We start from the raw sequence: 24050 nt of genomic DNA on the forward strand, positions 1-24050 counted from the left end.
CGAAAAATTGCCGGTCCTCTAAAAGTTACTCATAAATTATGCATTGCCTACATTTGCAATTTAAAGAGTTCAATTTTGAAAAATTTTTGGCAGTAAATCTCAGAATCTCTTCAACCCCCAACCTTACCAAAGATAGTCTAGAATGCGTTTTTACGTCTATAAATTACTAAAATTTCCTGGGATGGGCCTTTTAATCCCTACTCCCCTTAACATCAAAAGTCGTCTAAACAGCCTTTTTAGAGCTACAATTTCGGAGAAGCGCTCCAAACCTCTTCTCCCCTACCATTACCAAAGATAATTAGAATGCATCTTTAAGACTGCAAATTAGAAAATTTTCTTCGTATGGGTCCTCGAATTTCTCCTCCACGTATCATCACGTAAAGATCATATTAAACTGAGTTTTTGGCTTCACAATGGCAAAAAAAAATCCGCAAGAAAAACCCCGAACTTCCTTCTTCTTAACATAATTGGAGATAATGTTTGCGTTTTTAAGGTTTCAATTTCGAAAAATGAGCGGGGGGGGGGGGGAGATCATACCTGAGCCCTTAATATTACGAAAGACAGTTAAATGCATTTCAAAGATTACAAATGAGAAAAATTTCCTCAGATGGGCCCTCAAATTTCTCCTCCCTCTAAGATCATCAAAGATCGTTTAAAACTGCATTCTTAGAGCAACTATTTCGAAAAATAGGCAGGTCAGCGCTATCGAACCCCTTCTCATCTAACATCACCAAATATCGTTCAAAATGCGTTTTTAAGACTACAAACTCAAAAATTTTCCGGGGGAGAATCCCCCGGGTCCCCTTTACTTCGGACTTAATATTATACTTACGGTTGCTTCATATCGGTTTCCCTTTGAATTAGAAGTCCTATACAGTCACCTCAGAACACAGTACTAATTACAGGAATACCACTTTGAGGCGACGATATTCACACGTTTGTTAAGAAAAGAGGACAATTATTGGAAGGTTACAGTCTTTGTATTAAACTTGCGTCGAATAGAGAAAATTCCTTAAAAATGCTCTAGTTAAAGTTGGTCCATATTGATACTTGTAAAACTTAAAACTTTTTCCAAAGCATCGTATTTTTCCGAATGGTCCCCTGCGAGAATTCTGACTGGATCCGCTCCTGATTTTTACTATTTCAGTACTATTATAATTATTCTTTAAAAAATGTAAAACAATTCAAACTGATGTTACAACGGAAAACATCCCGTTTAATAGCAAGCATTACTTAATTTTCGGCCAAGGACAATAAATAGGGGAATGTGGGGCAAAGTAAAATGGTGAAATATTTACTCTGCTTTTAGCACCACCTATCTAGTAATGTTTTAACTATGTTGTAACGCATGAAACTACAAGTAGTCAAGAAAAAATTACCTCTGAAAATAGAAGAATGTGATAATACAAGCAATTTTCAAAAATTGATACTCATATTGTAATCATTGAGAAGGAATACTAATGGAGGGAGCCATAGCAAATGTCTCAGTGAAATAAGCTTGGGACCCAATATTTCCCAGGTCAGGTGACTTGTTTGGTTGGGAAGTAGTCACGTTTTGGCACGCAATCGCTCTTTTGGCATTAAATATTTTTCAGACGGCGCTTATTATGAAGTCGGGGTTACAAATCAGAGCAGCTCTGGCTCCAACTCCTTTACCGCATAATAAATAAATAAATAAATAAATAAATAAATAACGGTTACAAATACAGGTATATAATTCAAATTCCCTCTCCCGACTTTTTTCCGGATTTTAAAACATAATGTAATTACATTTTTCATGTATTTTGATGTTTATTCCTTAAAATGACGGTCTTGTACAAATAGTTTAAAGTGTTCTGTTATTGACTGAAAATTTATGGATTCATATGTATTGTAATCAATGTTTTGAAATGATTTCATACGCAGGCATATTAGTATTTAAATTGAAGCATAAAAATAGCAAATCTTTATTCTTGTGCATCTGCGGTTCACAGGAGCTTGGCGAGAAGATACTCGCCAACAAAGCAAATGTACACAAAATGTTTAAGAGTCGTTAAAATAATTACTAGTTTAGAAAAAAATTGTTTTTATGGAACTAAAATGTTATTTGCACTCAAGATATACAATGTTTTATAACTTTTATAGGTAAAATACGTACAAAAATTTTAAAATTATAGGCAACTGTGGAACATGTACTCGTTGAATGCATATAAATGTTATTTTTTCTTTATTTAGAAGTAAAAAACATTCGCACATGCTAGGGAAAAGTTACTGCACCTCCTGGTGTGGCTTTTTCCTCACAGTTTACAATGCTAGAATACTGCACTATTACTATAAATCTAATTTTTCCCTTCTACAGTAAAAGGTTGTTATCATGCATGGCTTCAGCTAATGAAAACTTTTTCAGCGGTTACGGTCAACGCGAAATTGCTCCCCAGGTCACATGGTACTGTTGCCGTATCGGGATAGTAGGGTTGCACTCTCTCCATTTATTCCTTCTCAATGATTGTAATATGTTGTTGTAACTCAAAAAATATTTTTGCTATTATTGAGTGATAACGTTCTTGTTAGGATCATTTTAAATATTAATTGAGACCTACTTATATTCATTGCAGTGTTTATTTGTTTAATATTAAGCTTATTTGCATTTTAAATGCTTTTTACAGTTAGTCAAGTACATGCGGGACAAAGTGGATGGGGCAAAGTGAAAAAGTATATTTAATTTACTTATTCAATATTTTATCAAATCGCTTATGTATTCAATTATTAATTATTATTTTTAACGATCCTTCATTCAAAACTGCCCTTATTTATAATTTTTTAAACTTATTTTCTTATTCATTCACTATTTTGTTCGCTCATTTAATTTTTCTCGTACATTAATTAATTTATTTAGTTATTCGTTTATTGTTTTATTTAATTTTCATTTATTCAATCCTTCTTTCATTTACTCCTTTATTTGATTTAATATATTTAATAATCTAATAGAAAATATTTCATTAGAAAAGTATTTTATTTTTCACTTTGTCCCGTGAAAAAAGAAGTGAAGATGTTCTACCTTTTTTTGGAGGTACAAATTTACTGCCAAAATTTGCTTCAATGCAAATTTTATGATAAAATATATTGTCTTCTTTTGTGTACTGTAATTTTCAGAACAAATTTCCTATTTGTTCATTTTGAAAAAAATAAGGTATCTTAAACTATTTTACTTTGCCTTACATTCCCCTACTTGTAAAACATCATACTGTTCATACTGAGAGGTGCCAAATTTACTGCATTTACTGAAAAATCTTCCAATATTTCTTTGCGAAAACAAAGTAAAATGTTCTAGAATTTATTTAAGAACGTAGCCATAACAAAATAATTATTATTTGAACAAAAAGTTTATCGTTGCAGTTGCAGTTCGATTGCAGCCAGTACTACGACGTTCAGACGGTTTGCAGCAGGTACCCTAAAACAATATTTTCTATCTATAAGCCTAAGACGGAGAGGTACTAAACTCTTCATTCTTTTATTTCGCTCCTATAAAGTACAATGAGTTGGGATTAAAATGTTTTTCTCCATTTAATAAGATATCCAATTAGTAAGAGCAAAAAAAAAAAAAAAAAATGGGGGCTACAACGCCCATGCGGCATTGCTTCTATTATCATTTGATTCTTATTTCATAAAACGTTTAATATTGACACAAAACGTTGGCATAAATAACTTTTGTTAAATTAACAATTGTGTGCAGGGAATTATTGTACTTACCATACGTTTCCCCCCATCCTGTCACGTAGCACATGATTCCTGATTTTAATGAATGATTCGTTTGAGGTAAGCAAACTGGAGACACATAATCGTTAATGGTGACTGGGGCATTTAGCTTCACCAGAGCAATGTCATGCTGTTTTCTTATAATCCATGGTATAGAAAGCTGAATATAAATAGAAATAAAGACAATTATCATTTAAAACTTTTACTAAATCTAGTATTGTTAATGTTAGAGCAGTTCCCTCTCTTAAAAGCAATATTACATTACTGGAGCTAGTTGGAGCAGTTACGAGTACACACCAGCACTCTTAAAAAAAACAATAAATAAATAAAATAAATAAATAAAATCAAGGGCTCACAATTACTTAAAGCTGTGTGCAGGAAATAGTCGCTAAAATATTACTATCTTCATTCCCTAAGCATGTATGCACCACTGACAGAAAAAAAAAGTTCAATTGTTTTCCTTTAGTAAGCAAGTCCCCCCCCCCCTGTTTTCTTTTTTACTTATACACCCCCCCCCCTGCCAAAATTAGACAATTTTTATCACTCATGATGAATGAAACAAATGAGAAAAATATTTTGCTATCTCTAGAAATAAATATTTTATCTGTTATCTTGTCATTATTTTTGTACACTTTAACTAGCGACTTTTTTGTACATATTTCTTTTTTTTCTGCCAATCTTGCTGAGCCCTTGACCTTTCGAAATAGTTCCATGTTTGTCTCCTTGTTTTCATTACTTATGTTTAAGCCTTGACACAAAATGTGAGGGAGTTATATAAGTTTAACGCGCGTTTGTGTGTATTTGTCTGTGGCGGGATCGCAGTTCCTAAACGGATGAACCGATTAATATCTTAATTTTTGGATAAGTGGCTTGTACAAAAGTTTCCTTAACCAGTTTTTCCCTACCTACGGTCCGCGAGTCATGTGAGGCCCTTTCACCTGATCCATGCGAACGTCTGGTAATGTTTGAAAAGCGACTTGATCTGGAGCATCCTTATCGAGTGGTGTCCAACCTACGACTCGTCGTATGATAACCTTTGCCATACCTAATATTACAAATAGAAAACTAGGTTCTGCAATCTTGCAAAACAACATCTTCATTCAGAATGAGTTGAACCGAACCATTGCTTCTGGTCACTCGTCTGGTCAGTGCTAATTCTATATCAGTTACCTAGTTTGCTTGGCACTCTTGGCTTCCTTAAGAAGTTTTCCACCTCCTGCTCAGTCACTTCCTATGCCGAGCTGATGAGTGTTAATAAGCATGAAACAGCAGTTCTCGGCTGGAATGACTGAGTTGGAGGTGTATTTCATGTGTACATTGTGTTTTGATATGTATGTGTCTACTTACCCTCGATTCTTCAAGGCCTTTATAACCAGGGTGAATATAAATGGAATCCATGTATCGAAGTTCCTCAGTATCATCCGGTACTAGACGAAAATGTTTTCCAAACAAAACATTCCAATTCTCTGTACCTAGTCTGTTGCTAAAAGTTTTAACAATAATTAAGCATCATCGTTATAGTGCTAAAAATTTTGACTCGATACAGTTTTAAAAACTACATATATTTGTTCATAGTTCAACAATGAAGCTTTGAAAATCTTACAATGAAATACATAGTGGTGGCCAAAGTTTTGGAAATTTTCGTAAATCTTTAAGCATTGTGTGCTCACAGAAAATACCGCGTTTCTCAAAATACTAACTCGTATATTTAATTTTGAAAAAAATTTAAAACTGAATTCAGCACATAGACAAAATTCAAATATATATGAGACAAAGTAAGTTAAGAGGCGATAGTTGTATTTCAATTACGTTTAAAAGCAGTTTTCCTTAGAAAAAACAAAGCATAATGACTTGCTCCAATTGTAAAGTTAGATGCTGCTGGCAGTTAATAACATTTGATTGGTGATTAACAGTGATTAACCGGGAAAGTTAGGTATTACAAACCACTCTATAAATGCGTTTGTTAAAGTATTTGATTTTTACACTGAGTTTTGTATTCAATCCTCTTTAAAGTGATATACAGGGTGTATCAGTACAGCTTTTACAGACTTTCAGGGTAGATAGAGTACACCTAGACAATGGAAAACCACATAGCAATGCATGGTCGGAAACGCTTTCCTGGCGCGGTAGTGACGACACAAATCACCAAAAAGACAAGACAGGAATTAGAGAAGAAAACGTGTTTATTATTCTTACAAGGAGAGGTTACGGTCTCGGAAATTCAGATCGGGATGAGATTTGGTAGATTAGTAGTATCCTTTAAGGGTACTCTCTGGGTAAAGTAATAAAGCGCACTAGCCATACAATTCCGAGAAAACAGTCTTTAAAGATTTACGCGCAACTTTTAAACTAGTAGAGATTGTTCGTAAACAAGTGCCCGGTGGTCATGTGGGCAGCGCTCTGGGGTTCCATGCGGCCGATTCGAGTTCAGATCCACTGTAAGTTTCTTTTTTGTTCATTTATAAAGTGAGTATTACCGATTTTTGCAGTTTGAATTGAAGGTAATACTTAATTTAAAAAATATGATGTATTTTTAATGTGTGATAGTACATTAAAACTCGATTTACTATTCTCACAAACAAGTGATTACACATTTTTAGATATTATAAATTTTGACGAAGTAAATGATTTTTGCAATAAATACATAATCAGTTTCTTTGTGGATGAGTAAGAAGAATGTTGTTTTATTGCATATAAGCAGGTAGTCAAATTTTAAAAACCCTAACCGCACTTATCGAGCAATTGTTTTGCTCCTTGATTCTGTTATTTGTAAATTTGTCGTCTGCTGTATTTTACATTGAATATTCAACTCTTTATTTTCCATTTATTATCGTCTTCAATGTTCATGTTTGTTTTCATCATTAAATTTATTTATCGTCTGTGCTGTATATTAGACTGGAAAATTCTATACCGTGAAAAAGGATTTCAGTTTTTAAAATATTGTGAATAGAAATGGTCGGTTATTGAAGTAACCCTGAAACGAATAAAATCTGTTAACAAAATGGATAAAAATTCATTGCACAATGAAATGTTGAAGCAGAGATTAAAAGATGCTGTCGTTTATTACGAGAGCTTGCTTACTGAAAATCATTTGATTGCATCAGAATCATATTAAGTTCAATTTCTCGCGTCCATTCATATAGACAGGAAAAGAATTTAATAAAACGTACACAAAATTGCGCGTATCTCGTTGAAAATAATAGAGAAATAAATACCCGTGAAGACTGCATAAAATACAATCAATTGTCCATCATCAACTGTCATCGCCAATTTTTGATAAAATGATTCGATATGCCTGGTATACTTCTAAACTTTCTGACAAAAGAGAAATTTTCCTGAATGTAAATGAAGTATGTTTTCCAACGACTCTTTTACAAAAAAGTTGCTAATGTAAGCAATCTTCCTTTATAAATTGTGCCAGATGTCAAAACAGTTTTTGTTTTCCATGTTTTTATGATAAATATCTTTCTGGTATATGTATATGAATAACAAATATATTGTTAAAAATCATCTGTAAATTAAGCTCTACAGTGATTTTGTAGCCGTTGTAATTAAATTTTAACTTGTATCGATTTAATTTTCCTCCATTCTCTCTATTAAAGTGCTTTGCGTGTTCAAAAATTTCGCATTATTTTCAATTCAAATTGCACAAAGCTGTCACAGTTACTTTATAAATGAACAAAAAAGAAACTTGCAGTGGATTTGAACACGGATCGGCCGCATGGAACCCCAGAGCGCTGCCAACATGACCACCGGGCACTTGTTTACGAACAATCTCTACTAATTTATAAGTTACGCGTAAATCTTTAAAGGCTGTTTTCTCGGAATTTTATGGCTAGTGCGCTTTATTACTTTACCCTGAGAGTACCCTTAAAGGATACTACTAATCTACCAAATCACATCCCGATCTGAATTTCCGAGACCGTAACCTCTCCTTGTTAGTACAGCAAAAAAACTAAGGAAGAACAACATGAAGGAGCCAACAATCGTCAACAAAGGAGGTGTTTGAAATTACAACCCCGGGCCGTGATGCATGCCTCACATCTCCGGCGCAATGAAGACCGAACGTGAACGAAAATACCGGGCGTCTCCCGGACTCCTCGGTGTAACAAAAACCGCTTGTGCGCATGCACCGTCATCTGATGCATCAGTTTACGCAGCAACATCTATCATGTACACCGGACAAAAACTTACCAGTATTTTTGTTGCATTAAAAATAATAAACATGTTTTCTCCTCTTATTTGTGTCCCGTGTTTCTTGTGCTTTGTATCGTCACTATCGCGTCAGGAAAGCGTTTCCGACCATGAATTGCTATGTGATTTCCCATCGTCTAGGTGTACTCTATCTGCCCTGAAAATCTGTAAACGCTGTAGCGATACACCCTGTATACGAGTTAGTATTTTGCAGTACTAACTCGTAAGAATAACATTTTCTGTAAGCATACAAATTTGAAAAAATATAGGCAAAAGGATGCCCCACAATTTTCGCTACCATTGTATATGTTTTACATTTTTATAGTTCATTTAATTAAACAATTGTAACATTTAATTAAACGATTTCAAACCTTAGTCGTCTTCTCTCTCTCTCTCTCTCTCCCTCTTTTTAATCAAATATCGATGAAAACCATATCGTCGCCTCAGAGCAAGAGTAAGACATGAAATCCCAGGAAAAACACTAAGATATCCTACTGTTGCTCTGAGGCGATGATATGTAGATTGTTTTAAATTTTGCACACTTTCAAAAGAAAAAGATATATTCATGGCAAAAAAAATGGTTAAATAAAAAGGTAAAAACTTAAAGATTTAAAATTTTTTCTCAAAAAGTTCAAGGACGGTCGGTAATAGTTATTTTGGGTATAAATGTGTATGCATAATAACGGGTGATAATTTTAAATCTTTTTTGCAGTGTTATCGAAAATGAGACATAAGCTCTAAATAAGAAAATGGGATAATTGCTTACTTCTTAAAACAATGTGCTGCTGTCAACAGCCACTGATTGCTTATAAGCACTCCACCACAGTTGTGACTGTATGGCTCATAATCTACCAGACGCAAAGAGGCTTGCCATGGCCAACTCCCAGGGATGGCGTCTCTTCCACCAACGATTCGATTACTTTCGAGAATAGGTTGCACTTTGGGGATTCCACACTCTGTTCTGTCTTTATAAATAGAACCTAGGAAAAACAAATTATATTCTCATAGGTTCAGGGGGAAGTAAGAATGTAACATAGTAGAGTCCCGAAACCTCGGCCCCTGAACTCACAAAACCCTGCCACATTCTGGCAAGTTGAAAAAGTTCCGCGCGAAAAATAAGATGTGTGCGCGCAATCCTTATAACCTGGCATTATCACTTACTCCTGCACTTTTAGGCTGAGTTTTCGGAACTCTACTGTTTTCATATAATTTTAGTTTTTCATTCATCTTTTAAATCAAGATTTAATACCATTCAGTAACATGAATTCTGACAGACATTTTTCTATTATCACCATATTTTTTTCTTCTTTGAAAAACAGCACAAAACAATAGGTTAAAATAGATCATTCAATGATTCTCTTTAATATTTATCACTAACGAACTTTTAACATGTGTTTGAAGTTTCTGAAATAATTTTATTTATGGCAGAATATGTTTAATTCGATTTTATGTTTAAAACATAAAATCAAATTAAATGCATTTTCTAATAAATAAATTTATACTTCTAGCTGGAATTCTTGCAGATAGCATCGAAAAAAAATTATGTATAAACTCAGGTGTATATATATGTATTGATAATGCTAAGAACAGGTATTTAATACTGTGTGTTTTTGCACAAAAACATAAAAAGAACCATTTTTGAAAATCTGCTAATAAATCAGCTCGTAACATAAATAATTTTTTTAGGGAATCTTTTGCAACAATTCAATTTCTGACCTCCATAATATTTCTTTTTCGTAATGCAAATTCATTACGAATGGAACAGAAAATAATGATGGCAACTTTAGTTTCGATAAAAGAAAGTATCATAGATAATGTGACGCAGAGAGGTGAAATTTTCATATCTTCAGTGACATTGTTTACTTAAAGTTTTCATGAGCATAGATTTACAAAAATACAAATAAAAGCAGTAGCATACCACATGCTTCTTCATCTGTACCATCACCACAGTCATCCACACCATCACACCGTTTTGTTGAAGAAACGCATCTTGTTCTATGTCGACAAGAAATTTCGCCTTCCTTGCATTTCACTTGTTATGAAAAAAAAATAGGTTTGATGAATAAACAATAGTTTGTTTTTTCTTTCAGAATATGTAACAATTTTACGTTCCAATAGCTATATTAAAGATTTTTTTTTTTTAAACATATGTTCTTTAATCTTTCATTGAAATCTTTGACCACGGGTAACTACGAATGATCTAGTAGTGTGGTTGTAAAATAAATTTCCTATAAAAACAATGAAATGCTTTGTATTTTTTTCCTCAGTTTTCTGTAGACAAAAAATTTTAAAATAATTCAAAAAAAAAAAAAAAAACCTTTTTTAGAAAATTGAAACTCCACGAATGACTCAAGAAAACTAAAGCAAAAAATAACTACCCACCTTTATTTTAGGTTAGTGTTTATGAAATACGTGTTCTTCTTTAATTATTCTTATTGAAAACAACTTCAAAATTGACAAAATCTTAAGAAATTATGCGCCAAGAAAAAGAAAATAAATAACTAATCAAATAAGCTAGTTACAGTAAAACCCTTTACGTTTTCCCCTGCATTTCACGTTTTATTTCATCAGGTCCCAGTTTTCCGTTGTACTAATAATATTAATTTTACCCGAATGGAAAGTTAGCCTTCCTTTGGACTTATCATCCGCCAATGAAGATGAACAAGAACCAGAAGCACAGCCGATTCCTTCTTTCAATGTTGCATTAAAGACCTTACAGATAGTAAAATACTACTTTCATTAAGACCTGTAAAAAAACTTGCAAAGTATTACAATCCTGTAAGATGCTGCATTTACTTGGAACTCAATGACTAAAAACAATCCACTATTACGGACTATTTTTTACCGAAACGCCCGGTTTTGCAACTAAATACGTTAAAATGATCTAAAATAGTATGTACAATAATGTTCCTTTCGTAAAAAATAGATATTATACATTTTAAAAGAGTTTTCTTTATTATGTTTAGTTTTTTGCTATTTGATTTTTTTTTCTATGTATTTCCCGTATTTTACGTTTTTCAACCCAGTTTCTTAAGAAAAGTAAAATCGGGGTTTTACTGTGTAAGCACAAAAGCATACATAGTAAGATAATGGTAAATGTTCTTTCATCATAAAATATAAGTTTCCAATGATTATACATTTTGAATAAATATTTGCTTTTACATATAATTAAAGAATTTATTTACCAACCGGTGGGATATTCTTCTTTAAAAAAGAACTGGAAGCCTACGTTTCGTGGTACTCTGCCACTAATAAAATTGATGTGAAGAATATTTGTTTTTGTTCTATGTGTTACAGGTATCCAGTATCCACAATATTTTCCTATCCTCTTGTGATTTGGCGGCTCTCCTTCGTATAATGTAAGTGCATCAAACTCACACTCTTGATTCAAACCAAAATACATTTTTTTCAAAAATATCACCTAAAAATAAAACACAAGCATGGTAAGTGTTCGTCTTTTTTATGTTCTAGGTACTATTTCACTCTGCATAAACCAGTTTTGCATTATTTTAACGGGATTACGTATTTTCAACTAGCATCATCGGGGTGATATGTTATAAAATTTAACTTTAAAACCCATAATTTCATCTGGAGATCATCAGCAAAAAAAAAATACTTAAAAATAAAAAATAAATAAATAAATAAAGTGCTCCATTGGGAGAGAGGTAACCAATGCCTTTAAGAAGTTGAAGTGCATCAAACTCACACTCTTGATTCAAACCAAAATACATTTTTTTCAAAAATATCACCTAAAAATAAAACACAAGCATGGTAAGTGTTCGTCTTTTTTATGTTCTAGGTACTATTTCACTCTGCATAAACCAGTTTTGCATTATTTTAACGGGATTACGTATTTTCAACTAGCATCATCGGGGTGATATGTTATAGAATTTAACTTTAAAACCCATAATTTCATCTGGAGATCATCAGCAAAAAAAAATACTTAAAAATAAAAAATAAATAAATAAATAAAGTGCTCCATTGGGAGAGAGGTAACCAATGCCTTTAAGAAGTTGAACTTCTGCAACAGCTATTGTATTTGACTGCCAAGTTGCAGCGACACAATGCATGGCTTAGACCAGGCACGTCATTTCAAAATTATATAGGATGAGGGGGAGGGGTAAAGAGTGTATACTCATAAGAGGGGAAATGACCCCCTCCCTGAATTTTAAAAACATAATGTAATTGTGCATTTTGCGTATACTCAATGCATTTATATAGGAAAAACATAAAATACACGCAAAATGCATAATTACATTATGCATTTCAAATCCAGGGAAGTGGTCATTTCTCCCCTTAGAATCACTTTGTTGGGGAATGTGGGACAGAGTGAAATAGTTAAGATCACTATTTTTCTCAAAATGAACGAATTGGGAATTTGTTTTGAAAATCACAGTAGATACAGAAAGAACAATGTATTTTTTAATAAAACTTACATTGACACATTTTTTTTTTTTTTGGCAGTAAATTTGTATCATTAAAAAAAAGTGGATTTTTTTTTCACTTTTTTTCGTATGGCAAAGCGAAAAATAAAATATTTTTCTCGTGAAATATTTTTTATTCAATTTTTTTCTATTTTTTTATCAAATGAATGGGTAAATAGAAAAATGAATGAATAAATTAAAAGAACGTGTGTTACTCCGCAGTTAAAATATTACCATATAATGTGGTGCTTTAAGCTGAGTAATAACTTCACCACTTCATTTTGTCCCGAAAAGTAAAATTACTTTGCCCTACATTCCCCCACCCATCCAAATTTTAAGCTGACCACATGCAATTGAAATATTTTCACAACAATTTTATTAGGTAAAATGAGATGAATTCATAAATTTTCGTTAGCTAATTTCAGTACAACAATTTTTTCGTGAACCACATAAAACTTCGTGGGACACTAGTGGTCCGTGGACCACATGTTAGTCACTGGCTTAAACTACCCCTCGGAAGATGATTTATACTCAGACAGGTCCTTCATTTAACGTGGTCAGGAGAGGGAAATTGCGCTCCCCCCCCCCTCTAGCTTTAGGAAACCAATGCATTTTTATGCAAGTAGACATAATTTTTGTTTTTTGATAAAATTGGAATTGAGTTTATACACTTTGCCCCCACCCCTCGAGAAAATTTGAAACGACGGGCTTGTGCGCAGAGTTGGTAATTGCCGTAAACAAAATTATTCGCATACAACATGGCATTTGATTTTTTTATGTTTTTTATGAGATATATAGAAGGGGAATGTGGAGCAAAGTGAAATGATTAAGATGACTGAGATTTTTCAAAATGAACAAATCGGAAATTCGTTTTGAAAGTTAGAGAACACAAAAAAAGAACATTGTACTTTATAATAAAACTTGCGTTGAAACAGTATATTTTTATTTTTCGCGGCTAATTTGAGTCGTCAAAAAAAAAAAAAAAAAAAAAAAAAAAAAGTGGAAAATTTTCACCTTTTTTTTATGGGACAAAGTGAAAAATGCAATATTTTTCTAATGAAATATTTTCTATTCGATTGTAAAAAGTATTTTTGATTTAAAATATCACTAAGTAAAAGTTTGAATGAATAAATGAAAAGATAAAGAAACAATAAACGAATAATTAAATGAATATATCAATTAATATATGAAGAAAAACAAATGAGCAAGTAAAAGAATGAATGAAAAAGAAAATAAGTGAATGAATAAACAAATAAGTAAATAACTAAAAGAAGGAATGTAAATGAATGAATTAATAAATGAAAACGAAAGTGATTTATATTAAATGATTGAGTAAGTAAATGAAACAAACTACATGTATTTCATTTTGCTCCGCATGTACTTGACTAATTGTGCAATTTATTTAAAATACAAATAAATTTAATATTAACTAAATTAATACTGCATTGGACATTAGGAGGACTCAATTAATATTTAAAATGTTAATAACAATAACTTTATTATTTTGTAGCAACAGAAATAATTTTTGACTTATGACAAAATATTACAATATGAGTACTAATTATTTAAAATTGCCTATATTACCAAATGCATTAATCTTCGACGGTATTTTTTTCCTGACTGGAATAGACTACATATGGTACTATATAGTTAAAATAATACCAGATAGGTGGAGCTAAAAGCAGAGTAAATATTTCACCATTTCACTTCGCCCCATGTTCCCCTACAATAAAAAAGCTGATGAAACGTTTATTGTTTCATCTTTTTCTTTTTTTTTTTTAATGATGAAGGGCGGGTTTTTTATTTTTTATTAAGTGGAATAAAAGTTTTTAAATTTATTTTACCTTTCCTTCCGGTACTTTCAGGGTCCATGAGCAGTTTTGATTGGCTGGATAATAATGGAAATTATCAAATTTTGGAGAAGTCAAAAATCCCAAAGATTGAGTTACTCTGAGAGGCTGAGACACTCCACAAGCAGCATCACTGTCTACTGAAGTTATTTCTATGGAGAAATTAACGAGCATGGAATTAGGCCAACTAATGAGTGAGAAATTAATATGAAACTAATTTTATTTTGTGTGAACCCTAAAGTGACTGAATCACCATTTGGAGGAAGAAAGTTGTTATCACGCTCGAACAATCATTCCCATACAAGGAAAATTACATTATTTTTTTAAGAATTAAATTCCAACTGCAATGCCTCATTCATTGGCCTTTCAAATGAATTATCTCATAAACCTTTATTTTTGCTAAGCAGTAATTCATGTTAACATTCATAGGACAATTTTTGCTTTCAAGTTGTCCCTCACAATAACAGCTTCATAAATAACTAGCTGCGTCGCCCGGTTTTCAACGGTCTACCGCGAAAATAAAAGGAATGTCAAGAGGCACGTATTTTACAATCAGGCTTGAGCAAAAAAAAAAAAAAACAGTAAAATTTTGCAGTAGATTGCGGAAAAATAACCAAAAAAGAAACATTTTAAATCCCCGATTACGGGAAAAACCTTTAAAACAAGAGCAAGAATTTTATTTGTTCATATTCGGGAAAAAATGACAACAGATCTTTCTTCTCAATGCAGGGCCCCACTGAATTTCCATTACGCTTTTATAAGTATTAAGTGGGGCCATGTTCAATGATTTTCTTCACGCTACACATTTTGATAAAAGCATTGTTACGGAAAGTTGAGATGAAGCACTGAATAATAATTTGAATGGAGGAAAGCATTAAAAAAATATGGATTTTGTGTCGATATCTAAGTGTCATAATTAATAGTTTTTAATTGATATCTCTATTAATTATTATCGGAGGATTATGTTAAATAGCCGAACATAAAGACGGGAAAATTACGAATCTATCGATACCTGGATCGATGATCAGTTCACTGGTTTTCGGGAGAAGTAGCTCGGACATAGATACATAGGTACATTTATAGATACGCTCAGTTTTTAATTATATAAGATAGTTACCAGTTTTAAAACCTAACAACAATTTTAGAAAATACTTTTCTAAAGCAATTGAATGCAACATACTTTTACATTTTTTTTTTAAACCTGAAAACCAACCAATGTTTTTTCCCAAAATATTGTACCTATAAGAAAATTCTTGGAGTTAAAAAAAACAACGATTTTTATTTTTAGTTTCGTCATAACGTATATTATTAATGTTTTTGATGATTTTTACTTAATGTCTTTATATAATGTAATTTTGATTAAAACCACCTGCTCCTATTGCATTTGAAAAGAGAAACATAAGATCCCCCCTCCTTTTCGATACATATTAGTTGATTTGTTTAGTTGCATATTAGTTTATTGCATTTTTATTTATATATTTATTTGCATTGTTTATTTATTTTCTGTTTTCTCATCGAGTGGGTTTCAATTAAGGTAACGGATTGAATAATATCCACGCATTCAATGCTTACCTAATAAAAATGAAATTTTATCGGAGATAATAAAAGTTATGCTGAAATAAAATTGTACTTGTTTTTCAGTTCTGTATATCATGTCATGTTGTCCAAGCTAAAAGGAAACTATGTTCAGTGAGTCAATATTTGCAGGAAAAAGAAGAACGGGAAGAACTCAATTTTGCTCAAAACTGCTATAAAATAACAGAATAATGCTATAAAAAGCATGCCATAAAACAACTGATGAGTTTTTCTTGGTGTAAAACTCACATAAGCATAAAACTTATGTACGTTTATGGGTCTTGCTTTCCAGTGAACAATTAATTGCTCACATGAATCTTCTTTATGACAGCCAAATTGTACAAAAAAATGCGTGTCTATTTTTTTAACTAATTATTTCAATCATTTGTTTATTTATTTACTTAATGATAAAATGTTTACCACCTTCATTTTTTTACATAAATACTTTTCTGATAGTCTTATATTTCTATTCTTCTATTACTTTGCTTTTAAACGTTTAAGATCTTTACGTGTTTTTTTTTTTTTTTTGCTTTGATTTTTAAGCAATATAATATTTTTGTCTATCAATCTTTTTTTCAGTTATTTGTCAACGTTTTATTATTTCGAATGTCGGTTTGGTGTAACTAATGAAGAATTACCGGGGGGGGGGGGATATCGAAGCAATTTCTTTACTTCAGAGTTACCCAAAAAGTAAAAAAGAAAACGAAACCATGCATTATACCCACTTCATTTCTCCTACTTAAAACTGCTTCAGAATATTTTTTTCTATCCAGTTATAACAATTACGAAAGCAAAGATTTTTCAAGAAAAAAAAAAGATTACTTTCCAGAACTCATAGAAACCAACAATTTTTTTTTAAAAAAAATCGATAACGTGAAAAAAGGAATGATTACAAATAAAAATTGGTGTAAAAAATGCAAGAATAACAAAGTGAAAAATTCCGTATGTAAAAGAATTGCCTTTTTTCTCTTGTTTTGTTTTTTCAAAACATTTCAGTAATCTTTTTCACTTACAGATATATTTTCAAAAATATGTGCAGTACAAAGTCTTCTTAAATGCATTTTAGAAACGCTTTTTTTCGTTTTATTTTTGCTTTCTTCTATCTCTAACTTATGGAAGAAAAATACAATTAAAAAAATATTAAAAAACATTTTTGCTTAACAATTCACATGAGTCAAGTAACTGCACTTATTAATCTGTATTTATAAATTTATGAGGAAAATTTATTCCAAATTGTTTCACACGTAACAGTGGAATCACATTATAGTCCAGTCATATTAGACATTAAAATCGCAAAGTGCGATGTAGTTCTGATTTTTTTATATGTTGTTTGGGTCAGTTAGAGTAGTGAAAAATCTAAGTTTGCAGTTTTCAAAAACCTGTGCTCCCTGCGTAATTCGCGACAAACTGCGAAATTTACGGACTTTTTCTAGCTTTTCCTTTAAAACTCCTAAGCTATCCAACTTTTGATACTAAATGTGAAAAACCGTTTTAAAAACACATTAAATTTTAAACAATTTAAACTCAAGTGGCGTTCTGTACGACCAATATAGTTTTAAAGATATCGTACCTCAAAAATTGACCATTTTTGGCGGAAAATAAAAAAATTATGTTTCGATTACATTCTACGCCAAATATGGACATGAATTATCACTCTAATTGAAAAAAAAAATGGATAGACTGTTACAGTACATTTAATAAGCCTTCATTTAAGCCTTCATTTTCAAGACAATATGGAAGATTCTATTCCAAAAAAAAGGGGGGCAAAGAATGTTATAATAAGATTCTAATGTGTGTTTATTTAAGTTATGTGGGCTGACAAACCAGGGCGGTTATAAAAAAAATTAAAGCGGTCAATACTTGACAGTCCTATGCAGGTAACACAAACATTCCTTCCCCTACTTATCTATGCCTTTCACATTGATGAATTTTGGGCCGTATTTCGTTTTTCGACTGGAAAGTTATCTACCGAGTTTGGTTTTGAATCGATAATATTTTTGAACAAAAGATTTTCAGTACAAAACACTTCCCATTAGAATATGAGAGATATGGACAAAAGAAAAAAAAACAGAATGATTTCAATAGGGTGAAACTATTTACATGTTAGTCTTATCATTAAAACGTATATTAAAAATAACTACACTTAATGTTTTGATTGCAGGGTGTCTTTGATAGGGACAATAGTACTCCGGAACTGAAAAAAAAAGGATAGGTCGATTTTTTTTCATTTATTTTTTTTTTTTTAAATTTTTGTCGATATGAATGGCAAAGATGTTGTGGGCAGTCTTTTCAAGTGACAGATTGCACAAAGCTCAAATGAGAAGAATCTGAACAGGACGGGTGAGGGCAGGATCATTTAATGTAGTGATTGGTGAAGAACCATTCTCGAAATTTACGTTGGTTTTCGACCAACGTAAATTTTGCTCTGAGGCATCCTTCTCCTCTGCCAACCATTTGTTTACTTTCGGTACCTGCGATACGAATGGAATGAAGCTACTATTTTCGCTGAAGACTAACTAAAACGGTTCAGTTGCATCACATGCTGGTTTGAGTAACAGGTGGAACTGAATACTTTCGCAGGATATCGGGGGGATGCCTAATTTCCATACAGAGCAACCAGCTCTATCTCGACAGCTTCGGCTAAAGCTTCGGGACTCACTTCAAGAAGGAAAGCTATGGTGACCTGGTCAACCTTATACCACTTCGTTCGAAAATCACAGTACAGTTTTGTTTTTCTTAGCTCGGCATGGGAAGATGTGGTATCACATCCACTAACTGCGTGAAGAAAAAGTACGAATCAAAGAATTATTCTATTTTTCCTTGGTTGAAAAAAAAAAGTTTGAAACTGAATACAAATAACTGGACTTTTGCAAGTTTCTGGAAAGAAATATTTTGAATGCGAGACAAAAACAGCAAAAAAAAAAGAAAAAAAAAAAAAGGAGATTCACATCCTCTTCATTATTGATTACGATCTGCTGGGATGTATTTTTTTCGACGGCGGTTCGGATAATGTTTCAATCAGTTTCTCTAGTTGTTTTTATCTTCAATGCCCTCAAGTCGGAACCTAGGGAGCAACTCGTCATTGAGGTGTCGTTTAACTATTACACGATTTGGAAAAGCGTTTCCTCAGGAGCACTCTGATGTTGAGAAGTCAAATATAATCATATTGCGCTGGCGCGCAGTCGTTCAGACGTATCCGAAGACAGTAAAAACATCCCTGATTCATTCCAGTTCTCCAATAAAGTTTAACACGAACATAATTCATTAAACCCACCAAAAAAGCTCACAGCTGAATTGTTTTATATTACAACTATTGATTAGTTCTTGCACAGGCTCTCCTTTAGCTTCATTAAAACCAGTTCATTCATTACACAAGTATGCTCACAAACTAGGCGAAAATTTATTGATTCGCAAAACCTTGAAGTTTCTTCCAGTGTGCACAAAACTTCTTTGAATTCATTCCGTTTTTCACATCTCTTGTAAATAAAGGCGAGAATTTTTTGCGTAGAAATTGAGACCTGCTAAGTGAAAAAGTGGAAGCATTTTGGTTACTGTTTCTAGGTGCATCCCTATTTTACATAATTTCTGCTCGAATGATTTTTAAAGTAAGTATAAAAATTCGACAATATTCGCTTAAAGTGTACAGGGGGGTACGTTTTTCCTTCTAGGTTTCCCACTGAAGCTTTACGTTTGATATGATGAACCTGGATAGTTTCATTTGCTTTTGCAGAAAGAATGAGTGAACTTTCATTTTTATTTATTCTTTGTTCCTCTGCTTGTCCATCTTGGTACAATTAAATCTCATTAAAACTTCGTCTGATAGAAAAAGAAAAGTTATTCTCCATTCAAAATAAAACTCTGTAGGTAAGTTTCCAGTTGAAAAATGAAATACGGCCGAAAATTCATCAATGTTAGAGGCATAGCTACGTAGGGGAAGGAATGCTTGCGTCACTTGCATAGGGCTGTCAATTATTGATCTATTTAACTTTTCAAAAGTGGTCGGGTTTTGCGAGCACACATACTTATATAAACATGCATTAGAGTCTTATTGTATCATTCTTTGCCCTCTTTTATAGAATAGGAAAAGGTTTTGTTTCATTTCTTCAAAAATCCAATTTTTCGATTATTTGTTTTTTTTTTTTTGGATTGTAAAAGAACTATTGAATCTATAAACTTCGTTTTTGGCTTAAATGAAAGCCAATTAAGTGTACTACTGTAATAGTATATCAAGTTTTTTTTTCAATTAGAGTAGGAATTCATGGCGTGGAATGTGATCAAAGCATAATTTTTAAATTTTTCTCCAAAAATGGCCAATTTTTGAAGTACGATATATCCTACACTGTGAGTTTCCTAAAATGTGTCCTCCTCCTCTGTGGTCGTGCAGAACGCCACTTGAGCTTAAATTGTTCAAAATTTAATGTTCTTTAGAACGGGTATTCACATTTAGTATTAAAAGATGCATAGCGTAGGTGTTATAGAGGAAAAACTAAAAAAAGGTTCGAAAATTTCGCAGTTTTTCGTGAATTACGCTGCGAGCACAAGTTTTTGAAAACTGCAAACTTAGATTTACACTTTCCTAACTAACGCAAACAACATATTAAAAAATCAAAACTACATCGTGCTTTGCGATTTTGGCCCCTTTGTGTAATATGACTGGACTACTATCGCTCAACAAAAATATAAAATACTGAATGTTTAAATACTAATTTACTTGAACATAAATTTATGATTAATGTTTTCGTATTCTTTTACATTTATTAAATAACTCGCAATACATAATATATATTTCTAAATTTAATATTTCAGTTAAGTCTTTTAATTGACTGAACACGTGACCAGCGTAAGCATTGTTAAATCCCTCAGCCATTCTCTCAACCGGTTGACGAAAACATGACTTCGGAGTCGGAGTCAAAGAGTCCTAGTCGGACTGATTTTGGGGTAAAAAGTCGGAGTCGGTCATTTTCGCTTTAAGTACGCAATGCGGACAGTGCGTTCGCAGTAGGAGTCAAAGTCGGACTGATTTTGAAGAAAAGGAGTCGGAGTGGAAGACTCTAAAATTTCCGGAATTGGAGTCGGATTCGGTTATTTTTCCTCCGACTCCGCAACACTGGACAAAAATACAATTTGTTCTGAGACATACCTTTTCCATTCGCAGTTGTAAATGCTATCAAAATCAAAGCCGCAAGTTTAACTGTTATTCTATCCATAACACAACAGTATGCAAATAACACCTCATCAACTAGGAAACCATTAAAAAACAAAAATATTATACTTCATTACGTATTGCTGCAGTTGTTAACGATATTTGATCTTGGTGTTTTCTAAAAATTTTAGTTTATCAGTTGTGACGCCTATCGATTAGGAGATAGGAACAAGACAAATGAATAGATGTTAACAAGTGATAAAACACTGGAAAATATTGCTTTACATGTGGTATCTGATAAATAAAAAAAAAAAGAACATATTCAAACAATAAAATCGGAGCAACTTGTTTAGAAATAAATGTATTGCAATTAAATTGCCACTCCAAGAAAAGTGATGCGTTTCGTTTAAAGTTAAATGAAAAGTAAACAAGATCTTTGCTAAGAAATAAAGCACTGCTTTTGTGTGAAAAAATAAAGCAATAAGAATACATCAGTGCTTCAGTGAAACACAAAAGTTGAAAATTATTGCTTACACGTGTTTCGAATTCAAAAGAACTTTTCGATGCACTTTACCTAATGCATCGATTTTTAATTGCGGAAAGCATATTCCATCGAAATGAGAGGGGAGGGGGAGGCTAAAAATTAAACTAGCTATTAAAAAAAATCTGATTGAATTTACTTTCTTGTACTAAAATTAAAAAAAAAATTGTTTTTGAAACTGCTTGGGAGGCAAAGGGAAAACATTCTGATTCTAAACGATAGTTATAGATTCTTGCTTAAAGCAATTAAAATTATTATTAAAATGGTATGAAAGCTATTTCGTTTTCATAGTTTCAAATATGAAATTAATAAGTTCTTATATGAAAATGCATGGACATAACGTTACGTTATGATTTTTCATCAACATTATTGCTGAAGAAATACTATAATAATGTATACTTTGCAAATTTCCTTTCGGCACAGAGAAGCATCCCGATGGAAAGTCGCGAGAGGTCACTGCGACTTCCCAAAAAATGTTCTTATTCGGTAATTTTTTTCTGACCGTTCAAAAATTAGGAGAGAGTTTCCAATATCGCTTTGAAAAATGCTTCTTTTGCCTTATGTGCACGTATCTATTGTGTATATGTGTGCATGCTAGTATTTTACCATTCGGTGAAATTCAGAATGCTTCCCCTCCCAAAAATTTGAGCTTGAGGCGCCCATGATTATGCATCATGTATACCTCAAGATATTGCTTATTTTTATCTTAACTAATAATAAAGCTGAGAGTCTCTGTCTGTCTGGATACCTGGATCTCTGTAACACGCATAACGCCTAGACCGTTCGGCCGATTTTCATGAAATTTGGCACAAAGTTAGTTTGTAGCATGGGGTGTGCACCTCGAAGCGATTTTTTTTTTCGAAAATTTAATTTTGTTCCTTTTCTATTCGAATTTTAAGAACATTTTCTCGAGCAAAATTATCATGAGATGGACAAGTAAATTACCAAGTTATCATAACGTGGAACCGTAACATGGGCAAGCCAATTGGTGAGAAATTCACCTTACATCATTTGTAAATATACAGGCGAACCAAAAGACCTTTTAATTTTCTACTACGGGCAAAGCCGTGCGGGTATTACTAGTTTCCTAATAAAACATGAGTACGTAATCTGTGTGTAAGCAGAGTTTTTCTCAAAATCGAAAATTGTAGAACAATGTGTAAACGCATTATTGATGACATACAGTCTGACCACCGATGAGATGGAATGGCATAATTCCGGATTATGGGCGGAAATGGACGCATCTTAGAGGTGGGCAATGTTGCTCTTTTTTAAAAATCCGTTCATCAGAGGACCGTTCACTCTTTTGATCCGTCAGTCAACTCGTTCATTTTAACAACTTCGTTCATTTAAAAAAGTTGCAGGTGGTCTCTCTGCGCCACATACTCACGTTCATTCGAGGTGTTTCATTAGATCAGAAATATTTTTTGAAGGAAAAATAACTAAAATGATCTAAAAGTAAGAAAATATGCCTATGAAAAATGAATCAAAATTTTTTTATATTCAGGTTTAGATGTACTATAAAGCGGTTAAAAATCATTTTGTAAGATATTTCTCAGTTGCTGAAAGGTAAGATATGTTTTCCATTCCAAAAATCGCGGGTTCCATTTCAGCATGTCAAAAAATTAAGTTATTAATTTTTTTCCAGATACAGCACTGTATACAGTACTGTACAGTTATAGTATTACCGATAGACAATGAATAACGAAAAAACTAAAAACATTAGGGAACTTCAAAATTATTCCACTATGAGAACAGAAAAAAAACCGCAATACTTTTTTCAAATCGGGGATAAAAATAGACAGCAATAATCAGTAAAAAAAAACCCCAAATCAATAGATATGCTAGTTGATGGGGATGTTATTGAAGAAAAGGTTTGCTAGAAAGGTGAAAAAAGGTATTTTCAGAAATAATTTTGGCCAGAAAAAGCGCGAGAAGGATTTTAGCAGGTGTGTGTGACAGGACGTGGAATGTCCAAACATTTTGTTAGTAGCCTAAAAAAGTTACACAAAACATTACTAATAGATACATTGTAAAATTGCAAATGAACTGAAACGATTGAAGAAAAAATATGAATAAAGCGGAAAGTAAAAAAGTTCGAAATGAAAATTTTGTACTGCACTGAGAAAAAGGAAATTTGTGATTGATTGAATGTTTAATTGAATGAGACATTTTTTTTAAAAAAAGCGATATTTTATCACAAGTGCATCAATACAATATTCCTAACAGTTTCCTAACGGTCGTTCATTTTTTAAAGTGAACTCAGGGATTCCGTTCATTTAGAGGATTCGTTCTTTTTGACCCGTTCGTTCATGAACGACGCATCCCTAACGCATCTATTAGTTTTCCGGGATGGCAGCTTTTTCAGATGTATGTTACCCTCAAAATGTCTAAATTAAGCTGAGTCACATTGAAATTAACAGAGCACGGGTACTGAAATTTTACTTTTCCCCCCACATTCAGACAGACACGTCTTAAACTGGACGTTTACAGATTCCATATCGTTCGTGGGCAGACTGACTTGCTGGACCGCAATGATTTAGCATTGGATGGGAGAGCTTGGATAATGAAAAATACGGAATGAAACT

At 32.5% G+C, this 24050-nt stretch overlaps 1 protein-coding gene across 1 annotated transcript in view; it reads right to left on the bottom strand.

The window, feature by feature from the left end:
- Positions 1–21029, bottom strand: part of LOC129216413 (ovochymase-1-like) — a 40521-nt gene extending 19492 nt beyond the window's left edge. Inside the window, exons 1-7 of the mRNA XM_054850628.1 lie at positions 20919–21029; positions 14198–14355; positions 11119–11350; positions 9848–9961; positions 8696–8909; positions 5083–5218; positions 3730–3895 (exon numbers count right to left, since the gene is read on the bottom strand). Of these exons, the coding sequence (XP_054706603.1) occupies positions 3730–3895; positions 5083–5218; positions 8696–8909; positions 9848–9961; positions 11119–11350; positions 14198–14355; positions 20919–20985 (1087 nt within the window). The 5' untranslated portion in view covers positions 20986–21029. The remainder of the gene's footprint in view (positions 1–3729; positions 3896–5082; positions 5219–8695; positions 8910–9847; positions 9962–11118; positions 11351–14197; positions 14356–20918) is intronic.
- Positions 21030–24050: the final 3021 nt, after the last annotated feature.

Source organism: Uloborus diversus, chromosome 2 (genome assembly GCF_026930045.1).
Source record: "Uloborus diversus isolate 005 chromosome 2, Udiv.v.3.1, whole genome shotgun sequence".
NCBI classification, from domain to species: Eukaryota; Metazoa; Arthropoda; class Arachnida; order Araneae; family Uloboridae; genus Uloborus; species Uloborus diversus.